Raw genomic sequence first — 23469 nt, 5'->3', positions numbered from 1 at the left:
TCATATTTTTAGGAAGAAACTCCGTCTGTGCAGCAGGTATGAAAGGAGCACCCACAGCGCAGTTCCCCACAGGCTCTGGAAGAGCCACTCCCAGTGGCTCTCCTGGAAGCGCATCTCCCAGCTGAAGGGAAAGTAGAAGCCGAGGAGGGAGTGGCCAACGTACACCAAGATGGAGTTCATGCCTTGGTGGAAGAGACAAGCAGACTGGTCATCAAGCAGGACGCGTCCGAGTCAATGAAAAAAGCCAAATAAACATCACAAAGTCAGAACGACTAACTCTGAATATGAAATGTTAGAACGAAGTAGAATTTGTTCTTCGTGGCTCGTCACTGTATTAATATTGTCAATAACGGCCCTGATCTAAGCCCTGAATGGAAGACACCATCTCAATGATCTTATAGTTAATCAATATAATCAATATCCTGTCATAGCCCAGCACTGGTGGCTTAACCTCCTATGACACACTGAGCTCCTCCCTCTCTATCTGGTTATTCATGTTATAAATATATGTCAGTAATCTCTCTCTCTCTTCCCTGTAGTCTTGTGCTCTCTCTCCCTCTGTTTGTCCCTCTTTCTGTCTCTGTCTGCAGGTCCTTCTGTCCGTGGTGCTGCAGAACCTGGACATGTGTCCCTCAGCACTGATGTCCACATCGCTAGCATTAGCATTTATAGCTTTATATAGCATCTCTTTAGTCAGTTCAGCAGCCTACATGTTACGGTCTGTTTTTGTCTGCTACTGCTCTCTGTCTCTCTATCACTCTGTTTTTGACTCTCCTCCTACCTCTCTCTCTCTCTCTCTCTCTCTCTCTCGCTCCTTCTCAACCCAGCCGGTCCAGACAGATGGCCGTCCACCATGAGCCTTAGGTTCTGTCCAAGGTTTCTGCCTGTTAAAGGGAAGTCTTTCGTTGCCTCTATCATCAAAGTTCTGTCTTTCCCTGCTAATCCTGTAAAGTGCCTTGAGATAACTTTCTGTTGTGATCTGGCACGATATAAATAAAATTGGATTGAATTGAATATTTTTTGGTTCACCTGGGTATACGAACGGCTGTCCGGCCCACCAACCCTTTACGTCGATGACAAAGAACATGCCCCCCAGCAGCAGGAAGGAGAAGCATCCCGTGCACGTCACATAGGACAGCGACCTGTCGAAGTGGGCCATTAGTCACAGTTCACAAGAACAGCATTTAGGGATCAGTAAAATGTTACTACCGCGGTGTGAGCAGGGGTGTAAGAACATCTATTAATCCAGCTCTGCAGAAAAACAACACCCAGGGGGGGCCTTGAGCCAGTGCAAGAAACTGGAAGGGTTTAAAACCGACTCACTCAACAGCCGGATGCTTATTTTGCGGCCCCCCGAAATGCCTGGTTATGAATGCAGTAAAGTAAATAAATAAATACAAATACAAATAAATATATACACAATAAAATCATACTTATTATATTGTATTTAGTGTGAAGTCCCCCCCCCCCCCCCATTCAAGCGGTGCTCTCTCGCCCACTCACTCTCCTTAACAAGGCCCTATTCAAACGGTGCTCTCTCTCCCTCGCTCTCTTTGTGTCAGTCTCTCTTGTCGGGCCAGCTCACCTGTGAAGGTAACACAATATAAAAAAAAAAAAAAGAAATTTTTTTTTTTGAACCTTTATTAACGATGGCGACAAAGAAAAGGAAAGTGGAGTTCTCAACTCTGCATGGGAAATTTAATTTGCTGATTTTGCCGCTGCACTACATACTTGTTAGGTAAATATTCCATGATGTTTTGGGAATGCATTAGCAAGACAGCATATTAAGCAGCAGTAGTAAATGCAGCGAATAAAATAGCACAAATATATGCTATTAATAATTTGTGGCCCTTTGCACCTGTTGTGGTTTAAATGTGGCCCCCATACCTCTGAAGTCGAGCACCCCTGCTTTAAAACCTTAGCCGTGGATCCTTGGCACATGCCTGTCATGTCCCCGTCTGCTCCCAAGTGCAAGGCCGCTCGGGGCAAAGCGTGGGATGTCAACTGGCTCCTTCTTGGAGTCTCCTTGTAGTGAACTTTCCTTTTTCCTTCAGCTAAAGTACGGCCCAAAGGGACTTTTGGCCGCAGGTTAATTACTCCTCGACATCCAGTCAGGGACTCGTGCTGAGGCGCTCAATAAGCTATGCATGATGAACTGCCTGTAAAAGCCAGGCAGGTAATGGCTATCGGGATGAGCACAGCGTCAGCCGAGGGCGGCCCCCGCGGAACGCCGTGCAGAATGTGCTTACACATCACTGATGAAATGCTGCTCTTCCTGCTGCAACATTAAAGCGATTCACATCATATTACAGGGAATGTGGGAGTGCAGCAAATGCGCGGGTCGTAAAAAGTGCGCTTGCATCCAAGCCGCGCTGCACGAGTGACATATGAGCGTCTGGGAGCTGCTGCTGGAATACGCCGCGGCCATAGAGATGGTTTTCCCAGAGATGGATCCATTCCATGGAATGATAAAATGAGTACTTCTGAGGTGGAGCGATCGTGCTGGGAAGACGTAAAGCTGCTCGACCTCACACTCCTGACAGTCGGTTGGGTGATTATTTGCAGCTGCAGCTGCCATTAGGCGTGAGCAAACCAGTGTTTTCAGCGAGCTGATTTGTGCCTGTTGGAAACCCATCCTTTTCTTTTGCAGGGAAAAGTGGCTGGATTTAGCGGGACAGGAAGCACTTACCAAAGGTTTTTATTGACAGGTATAAATCCTCCGTCTCGCGTGCACTTAGAAAGGATGGCTGCAGAGATGCCCTGAGGGTGGAAATGAAACAGGTTTTGGATCGATGTCGGGAGATAAAGAAAGTGGCACCGGGCTGCTAAAAGGTGAGGCAACGGAATCGGGATGGAACGACGTTCTGGGCGTCCGATGAACGAGGCGCATCAAGTCGCGCCGGCCGGTATCAAGCCAATGCGACTGTTCCCGCTGGGATGTTGTGCTCTTCAGAGAGCAGCCACTAAGTGACACCCATGACTCCACGGCCCGGCCAGCCCTTCACGGGGAGAGGAGGTGTATATGTGATGAACTCTGCATCAATACATGCCTTTATTCTCTCATCTATTTATCTTTCATCTTGATTTAGATACTTGGGCAACATTTTGGTTCTGCACAGAGAAGCCCGGGGCAGTGAGTCCGAATCCAAACATGCTTGTTAGGTGGATATCCATCATGTTGCATAGATGACAGAATCGATGGCGTGGAAATAGCTTAGCCGGGGATGAATCGAGTCTCCGGGCTATCCAGCCAGCAGGATGTGGGATGGGGCTGGTATGTGGGGCAATCGCTCAATTTCAATCTCCCATTTCTGGAGCTTGATCATTGGACTCTAATTAACAGGGGCTGTTGTTTATTAGTGAGACGATAAATGGCCAGCCCTGATAATCAATCAAAAAAAAAAAAAGACACAACATCACACTGCGGTTTACTGCGGCGTAAAACCTGTTCTGTGTGAAAGCTCCTGTTCACGATGTCAGTCCTGAGGTGCAGCCGCGTGCAGAAATGAGCTCTCGCCCCCACTGAGGCCGTCTTGCTAATGTCAAGAGCACATGTCTGAAACGAGAGTCAGCCCAGCTCTGCTTCCTGCTTGCAAGATTGTATTAGAAAAGCCAATATCGGCAGCAGGCCGACCGCTAAAACTAATCTTTGCCTTCTTTGTTGGTGAAAACATTTTGTGCTTCTCAAACACATTCAGGCAAGAAGAAAAGTAACCGAACAGAGTGGCGGCGCATGTTGGATGGTCACATGTGCTGCTCATACACAGAATCAATATCAATATAAGATGGCATGTAGCTCTGGCAGGAGGAACCGTTCTAGAGGCAAAAACTGCCAACGTATAATGATCCTTCAGTGAAATAATAATCCCAATGCTAATTACAGTATTCCAAGGTAAAATGTCCAGCACTGTCAACGTACTGCTAAAAATATTTAACTGCCACGGAAAATAAAATGTCCTTTTAACCAACCAAACCGTCAAAAGATCCTCTGCAGATCAAGGGAGACATTTAATAATACAAATAAATGAAGCTATCTGGATTGTATAATGGAGGTAAAAGCTAGCTCCATTGATATTTGCTACTTTATTCATTCAATTTCAGGCAACCGGGATTATAAACCCAACATCACAGACGTGAGTCACTTATTGGTGCGTTTGGGGTACTGTGGGAAAACGTAAAACTTTGTCGATGTTTCGTTTCCGTTTTGTAATTGCGTGTAATATATGGGAGATGCTAAATTAATTAAATTTATTTCACATCATTTCAGTCGCCCAGGCGAGAGTGATGGTCGAGAACAAGAGGACAGTAAAATGTCAACTTAAATATAGATTCTCCCCCTCAGGATGAACGGGCTAATGTTAGCATTATTCCATGCTTTGTGCTATGTATTTCGTGCTAATTGTCAAAAAAACATGCTAAACTGCAGTTATGAGTTAGGTGTTTGTCTGATGTAACTTCTTCTTTTAAATGTGCCTTTTTTTTAAGGCGCTTGCTCCACTTCTGAACAATGAGGCGATCCCATTTGAGCTGGAGCAAGGCCTAAAGAAACAAAGTGTTGGTGCAAAGTCTCCTAAAAGACTCACAGTCATCCTGAAACCTAAAACTAATGGGGACCTGTTTTCGTTAAAACTTTGTTAAAACTCCTGGCTCCTTCTTTTCATTGTGCACACGGCTTGATTTCAAAGGCAGGAGTGTTTGCAGCCAGCTCCTGCAGCTCCGTCATCGCTCCGGGTCCGTTCAGGATGTCTGCCTAACTAACTGTGTCTGGCAAATGGGCTGCGTCTCTGCAGCTCCCTGCAGGGACGTGAAAACAGTGGCCTTTGCACAGTTTGGCAAAACCCCTGGCATTTCCACAGCACCGATATTTGTCAATCTCCTTAGCACAGACTAACAGTCTCACATCACAGGGCTAGAAATGCAAAGTGGGCCATCTCGTATAACACAATGCTTCTCCCTGTGGGACACATTTCAGTCTAAATCAAAGTGAGGCTGGCGTTCCCCTGTTTGTGCTTTAAGACCACCCAGCAAGAGCGCAGAATCTAAACTAATACGCTGTCCCGGCAGGTCTATGAAGAAATGCATATCTATAATAAATAAGGAAGTTGTGTTTCTCTCTGCTCAATAATTAGCTGCTTAATTCAATATTTTGTGGAGATTGAACAGGACATGTGCGAATTAGAGGTTAATGCAGGAATTTCTTTTTTTTGTTTTTGTTATGTGTTGTTTATCTAAACTATCTAAATTGCTGTTAAATAGCTGTTCTTTAACACCTTATTATTATTTATTATTGATGTTAGAATCACAGGATCATGTATCTTATTCTGGCAAATATGTTTGGCGGGGTTCTTTCCTAAATCATTCATTATCCATCTACTAACTTTAATGACGATCCATCAAGTCAATTATCTATTATCAGAAATATTTCACTGCTAAACAATAAAAATAAAATCAATAATAATAATTATTATTCACCTTTTATCCACATATAACCAAAATGCAATGGTTCTTTGGTGAGCTGCATATCCGGATTAGATTTTTCCAGGTCTTCCAGCTGATTTCAGATTCACATTTTCAGGATATTTTACTACTTTCACGAAGCAGGTCGTGATTTTGCCTTTGCCACTTTGCTTGTTTGTTGGTTGGCCTGTTTAATTTAAAGAAAAAGTAGCGGACTGAGTTCCATGAAGCAAAGAGGAGCCAAGAAGGTGCCGCTAATCTTTGGTGTGGATGCTGATAACGGAGAATTTGTCACTGTTTCAAGCCCGTGTGCTTCAAGCCGCCGTGTGACGTGACGTACCAGGAGGACGGCCCAGGCTAGGAGTCGGCAGAGAACGTGGACGCTCCATTCTTTGTAGAAAAGGATTATTTTCCCAGCCTGTACGGAGAAGGAGATGGAGGTTAAACAGCATCACTCCTGAAAGCACCTCAACAAACGGTGTGTTTTGAATACGGCCTGGGCCGGGGGGCGTGGGTGTCAAAGCCGCGTCCCTGAGGTGGCGATCGTGTTTCTCTCGTCCTGGTCTAAGTCCTCAGCGCCTTCTGATTAATTTGGTGATGATGAATGCGTTTCAGCTGAGGACATCAGGATGGGCGAACTCAGAGGAGGCCTGCAGACACCTGGCACGCCAGCTCAGACTCGCTGACTGAGGGGCTCGCTGCTAACCAGCCTTCGGGAATTGAGCAATGTGGCTGTTTTTTTCTTTTTCTTTTTTGCATTGCAGCTTCTCACACACACACACACAAATGGCTACAAGGGACCGTGTCGCCATCAGAGCCTCCACTTTCAAGAGTAAAAAGCTCTTCTTCTCTTCCTGACAGCATTTTGTCAGGAAAGGAAGGCAGCTGGGGCCTCGCCCTGACGCGGGGAGGCTTCGTCTGTCTGAGAAACGGCGGGATTTCATCAAAACCAGCATCGACAGAGGAGATGTGGTGTTTGAATGTAAACGTTACACGGAGCGATGGATTCTGGGAGTAATAATTGATTTAATAATCTGCGTTCTGTATTTCATCAGTAAGTGCCACTGAGTCACGTCAACCCTTCACACATGGTACGAGCCCTGAATATAGATCGAGCCTCTGCACAGCCTGAGCTCCTCCGGCAGGAAACTGCTGACTGGCTCAAACGCTTGCTGAGTGATTTTTGTTCAGGCTCCTCAGCTGTGAATTATTTTCTCCAGATGATTTTTAAAGACTGCATATCGAAGGGCTTTATTATCACATTTGTTTTTAGGATTATAGGTATATATTTTCTTCTTCTAAGGTTTTGGGATTGCTCTGTCTTTTATTATTAGATGTACACAAGTCTCAAACTGCTCTACTGTTTTTGCATTTATATTTTATCCTTTTTGATCTCTGATTTTAGATCAGGATCTCAGCGTTTGTCCCGCTGTTTTACCTTATTACTACACTCTTATATTTTCTTACTCTAGCTAAATTATGGTATGTTTAACGTCTGTGTTTGTTTGTTCCATTTAGTTATTAATTTGACTTCTTCCCCAGAGACTTTGTCTTTTCAGGTTTCACTGGATTGACATGATCACACATTCACTGGCATTATAATAATATAATAATAATAATAATAATTTTATTGTTATTATTCTCATTATTATTACTGTTATTATTATTATTATTTTCATCATTATATGAATCAAATTTACGAGATTAATTGACTGCCGCTCTGAACCAATCAGGGTTCAGTACTGTGAAGAGATAAAGTAGTAGTAGTTCAGTGTAATACAGGATAAAACAATAGCGCCACACTTACTTCCATCTAATAAACGTTCCGCCAATTATGAATGTAAAACTAGACAGCATCCAGAAAGACAGCATCTCCCCATTCTGTCATCACAATAATAGACCAATGATATTGGGTTTGATCCTCAAAATATGAAAACCTAGCCCCAGATTGTGGGATAACATTGGCATCATTTTTAGTCTGACAGTTGCAACATTTCACTAATGGCGGCTTTAAACTTTAAACTTAAACTTTAAACAACTTTCCTTTGGTCAAAGGTGCAGACAGACAAACCAACAGAGCCAAAAACATGACCTGCGTGAACCGCAAAGGATTCATCTCACCTGCATCCCCAGGAATCCTACGACAATGGAGTTGATCGTTCCCAGGAGCCCCTCTGGGTCGAAGGGCTGCGTGGTGTGGTACATTTCCTGCATGGGAAGAGCGACATGGGAAGGACCAGCGAGCTTGTTCTCCTGATATTCATTCATGATGGATGGAGTAAGAAGATAAAGAACTTACTTTGCATGTGGGATATCTGTACATGTTATCACCAAACATCCATCTGTCAATGTATCCTGCTGCACCTCCAGTGCAGTTTGGGTAAAGACCATGATCACCGATTCCACCGGCTCCCAAATACCCTCTGAGTTAAAATATATATAAAAGATCGTTAATAGAAAAGGCACATTTCATAGCTTAGAAATGAAGAAATAATTATAAAGGGCTGTGAAGTGGAGCTCAATAAATATTTGAAGAACGTGAAGTGGATTTAAGCATTGGCAGTATTATGAACTACCAGTAGCACACATGCATGGTGCCTCAGAGCTGAAGTAAGGTCTTGTTCCTGGTAGGAGATGATATACAGGAGCGGCTTATTGATCCGCACAGAGATGAGTGATAAATAAGCAGCACAGGGTTCTGTTATTGTGGAGTGATGGAGCAAAACAATGTGATATGTAACTAACGCAAATATGAAGACACGGAAAAGCAATGCTTCCTTAAGGATTAGAGCGTAACAACGAAGAAGACAGGAACATCACTAGGAACCCGGATGCCATGATTCTTAGTTGGAGCACTGACAATACCTACCAGCTCTTGTAACTAACCTCAGGTTTTTTTGAGTCTTTGTTCAACTAATTATTTCCTCAATTTAGAAAGAAAGAAAAAACTAGAAAGACTGAGTCAAAGGACGCAGGTGCAACTGGAAAACCTGCTGTGCTGATGTGAGTAAGCATCGCCTGTGGGCTTCCTCGTTAGTATAGTGGACAGTATCTCCGCCTGTCACGCGGAAGACCGGGGTTCGATTCCCCGACGGGGAGATGTTTCTTTGGCTGCTGCCGCGATTGCTCCATCCCCGATTATTTTATTGGTATTGTTACATGTCGATGAATTATGTACTAAGGACTTTCAACGGAAACAAGACCGCAAGGGCTTTTTAGAAATGCTCCTCTTATGTTTGACTGTACTTGTACTGTAATACATGCTACAGTTTGACTGTACTTGTACTGCTCTAACATTCTCTCTAATAAATATTTCATCATCATCATCAACTTGACAATCGCTTAAGATCAAACGTGTCTATCTGTAAAGAATAACCGCACTGATGTTGCACGCCTTCAGGACTCCTACAATGAATTCTGTTTTTGTGTTTTTGAGGAGATGCAGACAGATTGTTCCTCATTATCTATGGACTAACAGAGAAGCGTAACTTTAAATATCCCTTTGGGCAGAGGCAAAGAAAATGCAGTATATAAAAAAAACAAGAGCTGGAAGACAAAGCAGAACAGTTAGAAGTCACAGTATTTCTGCAAAGAGTCACATAAATAAAAGAAAAACCCGCACAAAAAGTAGCGCCGAGCAGGGAAGATGGATCCTCTGCCTCCTCTCCCCTTAGAGCACACGACAGCCTGAGATTGGCTAATCATGCCCTCTGGAGCGTCCGATGGCGGCCCATAAATCACTGCGTTTCATAAAGGCAGCGACACAAGCGGCACACGAGCACCTCTGCAGCTGCAGCGTTCCAGCCGCACACGGACAGACGGACATCGAGGGAGCTTCGCTTAGACTTACGTGGGGCAGTTGGGAACGGGCATGAGCAGAGTGATGCAGAGCCACAGAGTCTCCAGCACAATGACAATCAGCCACTGGGGCCAATAGAGGGCCACATCCTGGACGGAGCGCCACCGGTGATGCTGCAAAAAACCGCTCGTCTTCTGTCATTGTTTCAACATTACAGTTCATCGTGTGTAATGTCTGACCCCGTTATCTGAGCGGCTAAAGTACACACAGCAAGCGGCAAGAGCTGCTTATAAATGTCGCACTTCGTGCCGGACGGCTTCTCTGGTGTTCAACGCCGGACGCGAGTGAAGCCGACGGAACGCTCACCGCTGTCTGAGGGATTTCTGTCTGGCCCCAGAAAGACTGCAGGAGTGACAGAACAAAGTAAGTGAAGCCCAGGCGCTGCAGCACTCCAGGGACCCTCAGCCAGGACCAGGACACTGGAACAGAATCATCAGCACACGGCGTGATGAACACATGAACCCAAAGCACAGAGGCAACTCAGTGGGGTCGAGCTATTCCCGCTGATCTGAGCTAACTCAGTTAGTCGGTCATGTCGTCCATGAGGACATCTTGTCTATCTGACGGAGGGTGATGGACATCGTGGCTCAGAGATGAGGTCAGGTGCCAGGATATGGGCATGTCAGGAATGTAGGAAGCCGGCTATCTCTCAGTCCCAACCAATGGAGAGCAAAGTGTTGGATTGTGGCTCAACGGTTGATGCTAATCTGCACATTAGTTAATTACAATCCACTCTGCTCCACAAAGTGCCATGAAATTAGCGTAATCCCAATAATTGATCCAGACAAATCAAATAAGAGGAGGAAATCACTGCTTTAACAGGAAGAGAGGAAGCGGTTACTTATAACACATTAAATCCACAGGTTATGTCCCTGCCAGATCGCCCCCCCCCCCCCCCATGATTGTCTCTTCATCAGTTTGAAGGTGAACTCGAGGAAAGAGTGGAACATCTTTTGTGTAACTTTGTGATCAATGTGCTTAATGTTGGTGTGAATTTGATCTCTTTTTCAATATCATTCGAGAAGCTCTGTCGTCACTTTCACGTAAAACAAAATAAGGATTCTGAGGAGGAAGCAAACAGAGTGAAACTCTGACATTGGGAGGTAGAGGGTAAAAGGATTTTGAATATTTTTAAAAATGTAATTACATTTTAACACCCTCAGAAGGACATTCACCGGTGAAGGTGACCTTATCCGTCCTATCCTATCCTTGTTATTATTATTTATTGATTTAACCAATCAATAAATCAGTCAAGTCAGTTGCGAACACAATAACGACTTGAGTAACGAGTATAGACGACAATGGTGAGTGTTGCACGGAGCACCTGGAACAAACCGGACCGCAGAGTGATCAATGGCATCGAGTTTATGGAGGAATGTGTTTGATGCCGATCTATAGACCATGTCTCCATAGTCCGAGATCGGGGGAGCTGTAGTTTTAACCAAGAGCTGTTTGGCTGTACGTGTGAATGACGCCTTATTATAATATAAGTACCCGATTCTGCATTCAACTTTAGTGAATAGAGCATTTATATGTGTTTCAAACGACAACGAGGAGTGGAGCCAAGCACCCGGGTAGTTCTGCCGATTGAAAAGTTGAATCTCTGAACAATCCAAAGCTAACATTTTAACAGGAACACCAGGCTGAAAACCAAACATTTAGTTTTTCTTGTATAGAGATTTAAAGGGAGCTCAGAAAATGCACAATGAAGTAATTTAAAGCAGTGCTAAGGTGAGAGTTAGATGAATAAAGGATTGTATCGTCAATGTACTTGTGTATAAGAGACTGACCCAGGCCGTGAGTAATATTGTTATTGCAAACATTGAAAAGAGTGGGACCCAGGATAGATCCCTGGGGAACACCTTTAAGAAAGGAGACCTTCGGCTCTCACTGACTGGAAGCACCCCGAACAATAACTTGACATGCAGCTGCTAGAAAAACCAATGTCTCTGAGTCTGTCCATCAGGATGCCAGTGTGAAAGTTCGTGCGGGGAGAAAACCGAATGATCTACAGCCAGGATGAACCACGGAGTCAAAAGCCTTCGCCAGATTAGCAAAGATGGCCACTTTTTTATTGTCCGTGTCACAGGTAATGTCATTAAGAACGCCGACAGTAGCAGATATGCAGCTGTGTCCAGATCGTTAGGCAAAATGGATATGGGTCTGTAACAGCTCAGATCGCATTGTCACAAATCAGATCTATGCTGCTGTGTCTGTGCTAAACAAACACAAATGTTCTTTAATGGCCTCTTTGTTTTGATCAGAGTGTGTGTGTGTGTGTGTGTGGGGGGGGGGGGGGGGGGCTTGTAGAAGACACAACCTCAGGCGTCTCGTCTACAGATGTTTTATCCGCCTTACGGGTCATAGGTGTTACAGGAGCCGATCCCAGCTGACTACAGCGGCGAGGCGGGTTACACCCCGGATGCGTCGCCAGTGCATCGCTTTTGATACGGCTCGTATCAAAGACAAGCAATTACTCATGCCTATGGAAAAGTTGGAGTGATAAATTCACCTAAGTTGCACGTCTTTAGTGGTGGGAGTTCCTCCCGTGAGCCTCTCTTTATTTTAGTAAACTTTTCTTGTAACTTAAGCCAAGAGGGTGCAATTTAAGTCTAAAAATGAAGTTTCTAAATGTGAATAAAATGACAAAAATAATTACTTTGTACATTTATATTACAATCATGTATTATTATGTTCTTAATACTACTACTATGAATAATAATAATGTAAAATGTTTTGACCTCTGCCGAGACTTAAGTTCATTCTCTTATTCTATCCATTTAGTGTCCGTCATTTCAGATGCTTCTCCACCTCCCTGCACTCAATCAAGTTCATCCACTCCACCTCTTTTGTCCTCCACCTGCCACCCATCTCCCGATCAGGCTCTACTCAGCCCTCTGTTCCCTGCCAGATTGTTAGCGTCAGACCTTCTTTGCAGAATTCCGCTCGGTTCTGATTACCTTGTACTGATTCTGCTCGATTTGTGGATGCTGCCTGTTTGCCTGCTCCTTATTGGGTTTGTCTGCCTGTTTGACTGATTTACGTGGCTTCCTCTGCTTTTAGAAATTAAATACGGATTTGGATTTCACCCTCCTGTCGTGCTTTAGGCCTCCTTCCGTCAGTTCCATGACAAAAATTAAGACTATTGGTGCTGCTATTCTTTTTTATCTGCTCTTTTTGAAATGTGATACATGGTCAAAACAAACATTTTCTTAACAAATACAATGAATTCATTCCTTCACTCATATTTAGTCTTTACCACTGCTTTGGAGATGAATTAGATGTTTATTTGAAATGACTCGCAGCTAACACTTTCTGCCGCCTTGTCCGACATTGAAAAAGGTTGAGCATATGGAGCTGCAATGACTCCATGCTCTTATTAGATCAAACCCGGAGACTGGGCTGAAGATGTCCTTGGAGACAAAGGGCAAAGCTGTAGTTTATGGTAAAAGTCGCCGTGTTGTTATGATCGGCTCCAGCAGCAGCAGCTGTGTGAGGATAAAGGGTGTAACACTATCTGTTTGTGATTGTCCATTACTACCGTTGGCTGTTTTTGCTCAATCTGCATCTGTTAAAAGTCCCTTGAGACGGCACACACAATAACAATATTTCTGTTAACCCGGTTACGCAGGTATCCACTCAGGAAAGCCCATTAGCGCTGGGGGAGGCTGATGTAAGAAGGGCGTCCTGCCCATCCCCAGGTGGATGGTGGAAAAGGATTTTTCAGCTTAATGCTTCTCTTTGTGTGTGTGTGTGTGTGTGTGTGTGCGTGTGTGTGCGTGTGTGTGTGTGTGTGGGGGGGGGGGGTCTTGTATCTTGCTTCAAAAAACATACAACATGCTTGTCTTTTAACCGATGCATGTTTTGAACTTAACAACCCTGACCCCACATATTACCGGTATATATCCAGTGCTACCTGACGGAACACCTCCACAGATTTAGTGACACCCACAGCCACAACACTAGAGGGAGCTCAAACAACAACCTGATTACCCCCTCCTATAGGACTAACATGGGTAAATCATCTTTTTACAATACGGCCACCCAAGGGTGGAACGGATTGACTCCTGCCCTCAAAACATGCACCTCTTTGGCCTCCTTCAAAACGGCACTAAAAATACACCTTTCAGGGGGACAGAAACGGAGATAGTCATCACGACTCTCTCCGGATCAAACCCCCCCTCCTTTTTTTTGTCCACCTACGTTGCACGTATTAATTGCTTTAGTAATTTATTGTAATTTATGTAAGTTATTTATTGTCATTTTGCATCAGTGGTGTAATTTATTTTAGATTAATTGTTAGTTTGCACTGGCGGTGTAAAAACATTTCATTTTCGTTTTTCTAATGTTACGTTGCATCAATTGTGTAATTTAATATTGGTTTTATTTTTATTTGTATTGTTAATTGTGGATGATTTATGTACGAAGGACTTTCAACGGAAACAAGCCCACAAGGGCTTTTTTGAAATGCTCCTCTTAGACAGGATGTTTGACGTTATTTGTACTGTAATACATGCTACTGTGTGACTGTACTTGTACTCTAACATTCTATCTAATAAATATATTCATCATCATCATGAAATAAGTGCTGCACCTAATGATGACTTTCATAATGGTTTTTTCTGCAGATAAAGTTATAAAAGTTATTGATTTTTCATACAAAAATGCCGGCTGGTGGACACTCATTGTCTCAGTCACAACTCATGAGCAGATTTGATCACATGCAGACAGGATCTAATGTTAGAGGTGCAGTAAAACATCCATGTCGGTGTGAATCCCCATATCGGATCAAATCAAAAATAATTTTGTTCAGCTGGATTGCAAATGAAAGCTATTTGTTGTCAGTTGGAAACTAACATTGACACTTTCCATTAATACATTTTAGAAGGCAGGACAAATGTGAAAGAAATGGATACTTTATGATGGAATTTTGATCAAATTGTTGCTCTTACAATAAAAAAACAAAACAAAACAATGTAACTGTATAAACTCAAGAAAAGCATCTTTCTGTTCTTCGGCTTCAGACCATGCTTTTGGACATAATAAGAGACATATCAGGGTCTCTGCTTAATAAATTAAACAAGCAAGTCCACTTGCAGTGCATTAAACAACATGAAGACCATTGTGTGTGTTTCCGTTTTCGGCACCTACATGGACCGTCTTTCGGAGAGTAGTTGAGGAAGCAGAAGCCGAGCATCAGCAGGACGATTGTTCTCCAGCTGATTTTGCGCAGCAGCTGCAAACGGCTAACTTTCCTCCTCTGCAAAGATCGGAAAGCCAACACCACCGAAGTCCCGATGATAAACACAAACCTGGGAAGAACAGCGTTGGTACACAATTACGGTACGAATTTGTGTGTACAAAGAAAATATATAGATTTAAAATCAAAGACATTTATACCAAACCTACCACGGCATGACAAGATCTGCTACAGTTAGACCTGCAACAAATCCAGACGCACAATTATCAACCACAGACACACAGATGCTCTGTCTCAATACCGAGTTAGACTTTTTTAACTTTTCTCATTCTCTGCAATCCAAATGGACTCCGAATCGACTTCAGAATAATCTCACATCCTTCAAATGCTGCTTTCAGTCATTAACGTTCTATTTGAAAAGGTGTGATTAAAAAAAAAAGAGCTTTCATTTTTAAAGCACTTCCCCTTCTGGGACACTTGGATGTCTTTTGCAGTCAGAGATGTCAAATTCAGGGACATATAAACTGCTCGCTGTTTGCCCATGTTCTCTTGTCTGCCATTTAAACACTCTGTCTTGTTAAAAACAATACAAATATATATGGATTGCACCTTTGACTTTGTTTGTATTGATGATGAATTTATCATAATTAGTGACAACAGGTCAGAATATGTGGCGGTCCTTCACCGCAATAGTCGCTTTTTGACAAAAGCTGGAGCCAATCTCAGCAGTTAATGGGCGAGAGGCGGGGTACACCCTGGACAAGGCGCCAGTCCATCGCAGGGCTAATTAAGATTATTAAGGATAGTAATCTTAATAAGATATTTTCACTCCTGGTTCTCTATAACATTTTGCTTTAGGTAGAATTTAAATTTGAGGTTGAGAATTCCTGGCAGCTTGTGTGCCCCCCCCCCCCCCCCCCAGTTATCCAGTTATCATTTACAATCACGATGAAAAAAAGTACAAAAACAACACATAGGTACAAATTAACATATAACCACACCATGGATAAATAAATAAATAACAAATAATAATAAAATAAAATAAATGAAACAACATTAAAACAATAATAAAGCCAGTGAAAAGAAATAAAGGAACAAACAGTTTATTTAACTCTAGCTCAATGAATTACGGCATTTTGTCAGACACTAGTTTCATGAGAATCCAGATATATATATTTTTTTAGAAATAAATGTTCTTCCAGCTGGGAAATGCACTTGAAAGTGAGAAATAAATGAGTGGGCAAAATAAAGCGAGAGATACGAGTGCTCTTTCCACTGGACAGCAGTCACAGCACAACTTCCTGTTTGGTTTCATCCTCTGCACGAGCGATCGTTTTCGACTTTACCATTCCACGGTGCATGCTGAAAGAACCAGTAGCCTCCTCCACCATAGTTGACAAAAACCATCAATGTCAGGGCAAACCTGCAAAGGAGTGCAATGAGAAAAGCACTATTAAGCCGGGAGGTAATAACTGGATCCATGCATGGGAAAACATGCACTTCCTACAATATACTGCACCTAATAAATGATTTAACATCTGAATTAAAGAAAAATTAAAATGTCAGGGGAGGAGGCCTTTTATTTTGTCAAACACCAAATGCAAGATGAAGCGATCCAAGTAATATGAATCACTCAGGGAATGAACACTTGTCCTTTGGATCGCCCCATGCAGTACTGCAGTACTGCAATACTGCTGACTAAGGACTTTGAGTGTAATATATGAAACACTTTATGCTTTAGCACTGACCAAGCAAGGCTGCTGAAGCACACAGCAGCACATGATGGAGTGTTCCACCGAATCGCTGGAGAGAAATAGGTGTGTGTGTGTGTGTGTGGGGGGGGGGGTGCACAGGAATGTAAAAGGAAGCAGAGATTTGCTCCAAGCTCGAGTCTCTTCACTCATACTCACGGTTCCTATGTTATTGGATCAAAAAGAAGAACAAATGTCTTTCTGTGCCATAATGAGATTAGAAGGAGCTCAAAGAACGCCCCCCCCCCCCCCCCCCGCCTGATATGGTCTCTGCCTCCATTCAATTAAGAGCAGCACCAAAGCCATTACTGCTCCGTTAGCCCCGACCTGCTGATATGAGATTCTAATCGTCCGCTATCATCTCAAAGGCGCTATTAAAGTAGCGTAAACCCTGCTGCATGCGTCCGTGTACTCTTTGTCTCTCTAACACACACACACACACACACACTCACTATCATTTGAATTCTGATAAACATATCCATTAGTCGCCATAGTGACAAAGACAGAGGTTAAATCATTGTCCAGATGAGACCTGCTGAAAACCTGCTGCTTTATCGGTGCGATCCGAACCTCCGGGTGTCTGACGCATTTCTCGCGCCACACGTGGTCCGAGTGGACACGAGTCCACTGGCGAGGATTGAAGGAAAATAAAAGTGCTCATTCAATGCGACTGTGCTGGAGACGCATAATCACTCTCAGGCTGAAACAGCACAGGCTCGCTGCTACGTTCAGAATCCGGCTGGAGTTGCAGATCTCCCAGTGAATCATTCCTCACCTCACTAATAGACTAAACTCGGGACCGGGAATCCAACTATGATTTACAGCTAACAAGCTACAGCCGGGTCTCTGATGCAGCAGAGACTTGAATCACTGTACGTATACGCATTACCAATTAGAGCGCCCCCCCCCCCCCCCCCATTGCACTCCATTAATGCTCACTATTGAGTTACCTACAGTGTCGGCCACTTCAAGTACATGCACACCGAAGCTAGTCATAATATGCCAAGTCAAGGTCCCTTTTTTTTGGCCAAACTTCAGAGTCCAACTGAAACTGAATCAGAGCGCTTCGTCAAAATATGTCTCAGAATGAGTCAGCCACCTGGTTTTAAATGGGAATGAGAAGTCCTTGTTTGGCCGCCGCTCTTATACGCTGCAAATTACTGATGTTGCAGTTTTTTTTTTTACCATAGGGGGAACCTGTCGACAGGCTTTTAGCAAAGCAGCATAAGATTAAAAACCAAATCCTTTCAGAAAAATTAACTCCAACCCTGCTCTCTGTACATTATGGCGGCGAAGCCTGAGTGAGCGACAATCTGGAAAAGCACCTCCAGAAATGTCTCGGTCTCTACGGTGGATGACTGATGTGTCTGTTCCCCGCAGACAGTTGTGATTCAGGGGAACGGATAATAAGTCGGGGTTGTTATGTGTGAAAATGTCAAGTTTGACCAAACGGGGGGGCATCAATTTTCCACAAGTATCTGCAACATCAGAGCAACGTTCAGGTGCAAAGATGGAAAGGTTCCGTTTCGGTAAATGTGCTGTAGATATGCCAACAAATGAAAACATTCATTCATTCATTCATTCATCTTCTGAACCGCTTTGTCCGTTACCGGGTCGCGCTGGAGCCTATCCCAACAGGTGAGAGGCGGGGTTACACCCTGGACAAGCCGCCAGGTCATAGACAGAAAATCATTCACACACACTCACGGGACAATTTTAGTGTAACCAATTCACCAGATTTGCATGCTTATTGTAATCCCCCCCCCCCCAAAAAAAAGACTAGGTGGTATTTTGAAGTCAACCCAAACGCACGCTGGTTTCGGATGACTTTTCATACACGTGGTGATGACGACAGTCACCTGCGGGATTCTCTCTCACTCTGATGAGCGACTATGTGCTGATATGTTGATGATATTATTACATCAATTATCTGGCAAGAGGACGGTCAAAGCCACACCAGCATCCTGTTTCCAGTGAGTCGTGCTTTTTTTCTACCCCCCCCCCCCCCCCCCCCCTAGGGCCGCAATTAAGGCGAGCAGGGAGCCCAGATTCAATCACATGCATCACTCGTGTCCAACAGAAGCACACTGTTCCCAACCCGAGACGCACCGATATCAGAACTCGTGCCCTTCGCTGTCCTGCCTGATAGCAGCGGCTTCGGGGACCGTCTGGCCAGACTGTGACCCCTGTAATGATTCATTATGTGGGGGCCTGTAGATGCTCAGACTGCTCTGAAAGAGAATTAGCCCTTGAACTAGCTGCATGTGGCGACAGACAGACAGACAGGATGGCTGCTTTATGACATGCGTACCCTCGGAAGGTGTCCAGCGAGAGCAGGCGTTTTGGTTTGGCCTGCGGGGGATTGTTCTCAGCCTCAGAAGCTCGGCCGCCGTGCTGTGGAAACAATAACGGGATTAACAAAATAGTGTCAGAATGTGAACCAGCTATTTATTGGCTCGCTGTGTCGGTTAAACTTTTGCCTGCCTGCTTATTGAATTATTTTTTTTCCTGCATTATAACACATATTTATAGCTGAATATCTGGCCAGTAGGGGGCAGTGCAATCAAGCTACGGAAGCATTGAGGTATAACGCAACTTGCCCTGTCATAGCAGTTTTAGTCACGTGATGAATTTAAATGCAATATTCCCACTACATTAAGCTCTGTTTTAACACACATTCAAATATCAAATTAAAATATTTACCCCAAAAGACAGATCAAATACCCCAGAGTAAGAATACCCCCCCAGGATTTAACAATCGATCTCACTGTTGTCTTCGTTGCTTCATGAATCATGATGATTTGTATTCTCTCATAAAGTATTTGCTGATTACAAAATCTTTTGTTGTTGTTTTGTTTACCCTCTGTGCTTTAAATTGAGAAGGTCAAGAGGTCAAACCAGAGGACGTGCAGCTAAACATAAAGCAGCAGCACGTTTGGAAACGCAACACGATCTATCGTGAAGTTTGTCCAATACTTTCATGATTCCAGAATTCACAAATATTGACAAAACCAAACCCAAAATGCCAAATGGGTGGGGGTTTCTCTGAACGATGCTGCGCCGCCCTCTGCGCCGGGTCGTTCTTTGGGCTCTGTGAGGACATCATTGAGATGACTCTGGCCTGTTGCCTCCCGAGTTGGATTAGCCTGACTCCCTGCCCTCCATGCAGCAGTTTAAACGGCCAGAGCAGGAAGAAGCCGGCGCTAATATGGCGTGATGGATCTCTGTGTCATCCAGGCGGCATATGGAAGGCAGACTATCTTGGTTGGGAGAATGAAGGGAGCCATTCATGCTCGCCGTGAAGCACGGTGACCGGCCGGATCAGTCTCTCCATCGCTTCCGTGCAATTGGCTCTCCTAACATTTGCATCAATCATTCCATTAGTGTCTCCCAAATGGCTTGATGGCTGGAGCCTCGGAGCAATTTGGGAATGTGTGCGTCTGGCGGTGTAGCGGGCAAACGAAAAATAATGCTGTGCAACTGTTGGATGAAGGCAACGCTGTTTTTTTGTTTTTGACTTACATCATCCGGTGAATGCTGGGGTCTTTGGCAGCAGAGGGTCTTCAGTAGGTTGGATGGACATCGCCTCCTGTGAATGACAGATCATTCACAGGAGGCTCTGATGGAAGAGCCATTGATTCGGGATAGGAGCTGTGACTGTGGGAGATGTTTAGGGTACCTGCAGATGAGGGGCGCCACGACAAACGAGAGAGCGATGACGGCCAGTAAGAGCGCTGCCCCCAGAAGAGCTGGAAAATAGAAGAGGTGTGCTAACAGACCAGACACCGGCGTTCTCCTGTCTAGAAGTCTAAGTCAGGAGCGCCACACCGCCCATCTGGGGATAAAAAAGCTCGTTCGCTGCCTGCTTTACTCGCCTCTGGGCGGCCTCGGGGCGCCATCACGCCGTCTCCAAGGGGACCGCTAAAGCGAATGGAAAGCAGGTCGTTGTTCATGAACGGATCTGAATCGTGTCGGATAATTTAAGCCTGCAGCCATCTGAAAGGGACGATGCAACGCCACACGGGGGGGGGGGGGGGGGGGGGGGGGGGGGGTCGCCATGTGGTTATCCTTCAGAGGAAATGCCTTTTACCGGGCCAAGCTCATGGATTCATTCACCAACCGAGATGCTCCTGCATCTGTATCTGATATTAAAGAAACATAACAAATGACTATCGCTTCACCTTCTTTGACAAACGGAAGGTGGGATTACGTCATCATCACGCAACCCGGCGGAGGGCGTCTTTACTGACCCTAAGAGGGCCACGCCCTCAGGAGACGTTGCTGCGGCCTCCATTTACGTCAGTGTAATGGGTCGGCGGGCGCGGTGTTTGCCTTGAGCGGAAACACACACAGCTGCACGGCGACTGCTCGGCCCATCGCGTGAGAGAAGACGTAAAAGAAGCTCTCAGCATGCGGAGAGGAGCACGAGAGATCAGGTCGCGTCACAATGAACACAAACTGAATGGAGGCATTTCAGAATAACCAGATTAAGGCCCGGTCATTGATATGCTTACCAAAATTGAAGGGGGGGGGGGGGGGGATTAGCAGTGTACCAATGTGTACCAATTAAGACCTTGGCAGGTAACATGCGGTTTGTGGTGCGATGCAGAATGCACTGCTAACACGATTAAAGGGTCTACCTGAAAACCACACCCGACCGAATGGCCCCGGAAACCTCCTGAGCGATCGATCGGGGAGGCTGAAGTAAACTTTGAAACCTGCGTCCTGCTGCTGCTGCTGACCAGAACATTACTTAAGCGGAGCAGGTCCTGTGGGGAGTTTGTGTAATCACCGGTCTGTGGAGCTAATGGGCATCGGCTCAGATAATGGCTACTTGACCTTAAAAGTCTGATCTACAACATAATCTGCAACATTGTTAAGTAGAGTGTGCATTATGGAGAGTGACGCTTTCAAAACCCCATTACGCCCCTTAATCCTTCCACGCTCCCTAATGTATTACCCACAATCCTCCACGCGTGAAGCCGGGCCTTCAAAACAAACAGAAAAGCTTCTTTCTTTTATCCCTTCTCAAGACGAGCACGCCTCGTCTGATCAATGCACGCCGTGTCCCGAGAGACGGACGAGAACTGCTGCTCAGTAAATGTGTTCGGGGCCGAGTCAATTAAGTAGGAAATGGATCAAAAGGATCTTTCACTGTCCTAGCAGTGATTATTTAAAACTGTCTTACAGCTATTTCTTTCTTTTTTATTCGTACTTACGCAGGTATGCATTGTTTGGTGCTTTATCAACAGCGTGCGTGCAGGTGGGGTCACCGGTGGCCCCCGACATCTGGATCCAAACAGAGAAGTGGCCGGCTTCCTCGTACCTCTGACTCCACCTTCATCCAAAAACAGGAACACAGTCCCACAAAAGCACATCAAAGGGAATATTGATGTCCTCTGATCCTCTCTGAGGTCATTTCCTTTGGAGCAACCACTTTTTTCCATCCACTGTGATGAAGAAGAGGATTCTCATGTGAAGCTGAGGAGCGCCACCCAGTGTCTGGAGACTAAAAGTGTAACCCCCCCCCTGCCCCATTCCGGCCCCAAAAACATGCATTGCATGCTCATATTGATCCACTGTTGGGATGACATACTATCTATCACTATCCATTGGAGCATTTTTTTCAATGGGTGGGGGGGGGGGGATCAATAGCTGCACAGTCCGGTTAGAGCCCCCAGCATTGATCCAGGAAGCACAAAACGAGACCTCTGAGATCAGCACCAGAGGCTTGACATGAAGCAACTACATCTCCAGCATCTTGTTTACAGATGACCCCCACCCCCCCCCCACCCAGTGTCCTGTCAGCCATGAGTCTTTATACACACGGCAGCTGTGTCCTTCAGCTAACTTCCCAGCTTTCCAGTGGACGCGTCTTTTCGATGATTTAATGAGCTCCCTTTCCATCAATATTAGATTGTCAGCTCTTATCAACTCCAAAAAGGCTCCTGATCGATTTATCCAGACAGCAGGTCAGGCTTGCCCCCCTAACCCTGTAAATAATAGAGGTGACTACGGTGCATCTGTTAACCAGAACGCTAAACTCCCGCGGCCAGAGCTACAGGCTAAACAGAAAAGCACTGGTTTGCGTCTTGTGTGAAACGTGTTACCGGCAAAGAGAGTCGTTCGCGGGCTCCGCCTCCACGCGGAAGGTCAGGGTGAATCTCGTGCTCAGCACGGCAGACGCATTGCTGTCGGGCTTCACGGTGACCACGGGCTGGAACACGCACTAGAAGCGAAGACAAGCGGAACACGGACTCAACCTACTGCAGAGTGTCAGCAAACACGATGGGGTCGGGGCGGCGCAACGCTCTGATGTAGGGTAGGGTGGGAAGGGGAGGAAGAACTGGGGGCCATTTTGTTGAGGGATGTAGTTTCCTCCTGGACAGCCGCCTCGGTGCTCACTAGTCCTCGCCGTCCTTCCTGACCGCTATTGTCTGTTACCGGGTCGCGGGTCGTGCTGGAGCCTATCCCAGCAGTCAACGGGCAAAAGGCGGGGCACTCCCTGCACAAGCCGCCAGGTCATTGTGAAAAAACACTCGGAACCAACTGCAGGCGCAAGTTGACAACCCCCTGTGTATATATATAGTATATATACCGGTAGTAAATATAGATTATTGTACCATACCAGGACAAGCCGAGGCTGTTTCTGCTATTGGAGGGTTGAAGAGTCGACATCTGAAACTGTTGGTGCTGATAAATATTTAGTATTTAATATTTTACGCCTTAATGAAATAAAAACTTGAGTCATTTTTGTCCTTCCAATTTTAATATGTCATTTTGCTGGCAAGTTCATATCTCAGAAGACAGCTAAATCTTATCAAGCATAGGAGTGGGGGAGACAAACACACCATAAACAGATTACCTCGTAGCAGTAATCAGACGTGTAGAAGACCTGGACCTCGTCCCGCAGCTTGTTCTGAAACGTCAACAGAGCCTGGTCCAGTTTCAGAGCGGGACCTGCATGGAATTAAAGCAGAGCTGATTTACAGCTGGTGCTCGAGTCACTGTCTCCACCGTAAATAAAGGGAAGCAGAACGCTGACTGAGTCAGCTCTCACTCACGGACGCGCCATTGTTATTATACAGAACCCACCACTGCTAAAGCTCAAAGAACTCACCTGCCTGCAGGTGTGCTCCACAGCAGCCGGCGACCAGGATGAACAGAGGTAGAACTGCTGGCGTCATTCTGCTGTGCTCCAT

The 23469-nt window shown here is 45.1% G+C and overlaps 1 protein-coding gene and 1 non-coding gene across 2 annotated transcripts; one reads left to right on the top strand and one right to left on the bottom strand.

Moving 5' to 3' along the window:
* si:dkey-192p21.6 (uncharacterized protein LOC565246 homolog) lies at positions 1–23469 on the bottom strand. Its single transcript, XM_068741767.1, is given in 18 exon segments — positions 1–182; positions 1030–1205; positions 2690–2760; positions 5798–5875; positions 7579–7665; positions 7757–7880; positions 9308–9429; positions 9623–9735; positions 14468–14628; positions 14726–14756; positions 15863–15939; positions 18579–18648; positions 19786–19856; positions 19947–20016; positions 21487–21605; positions 22378–22496; positions 23133–23259; positions 23369–23469. Coding segments are annotated over 18 exon segments (1899 nt in total).
* On the top strand, positions 8485–8556 carry trnad-guc (transfer RNA aspartic acid (anticodon GUC)). The gene has a single exon. It is a non-coding gene; the product is annotated as a tRNA-Asp (tRNA).

This window comes from Brachionichthys hirsutus, chromosome 7 (genome assembly GCF_040956055.1).
Source record: "Brachionichthys hirsutus isolate HB-005 chromosome 7, CSIRO-AGI_Bhir_v1, whole genome shotgun sequence".
Taxonomy (NCBI): Eukaryota; Metazoa; Chordata; class Actinopteri; order Lophiiformes; family Brachionichthyidae; genus Brachionichthys; species Brachionichthys hirsutus.
This window is presented reverse-complemented; position numbering and strand designations above follow the sequence as displayed.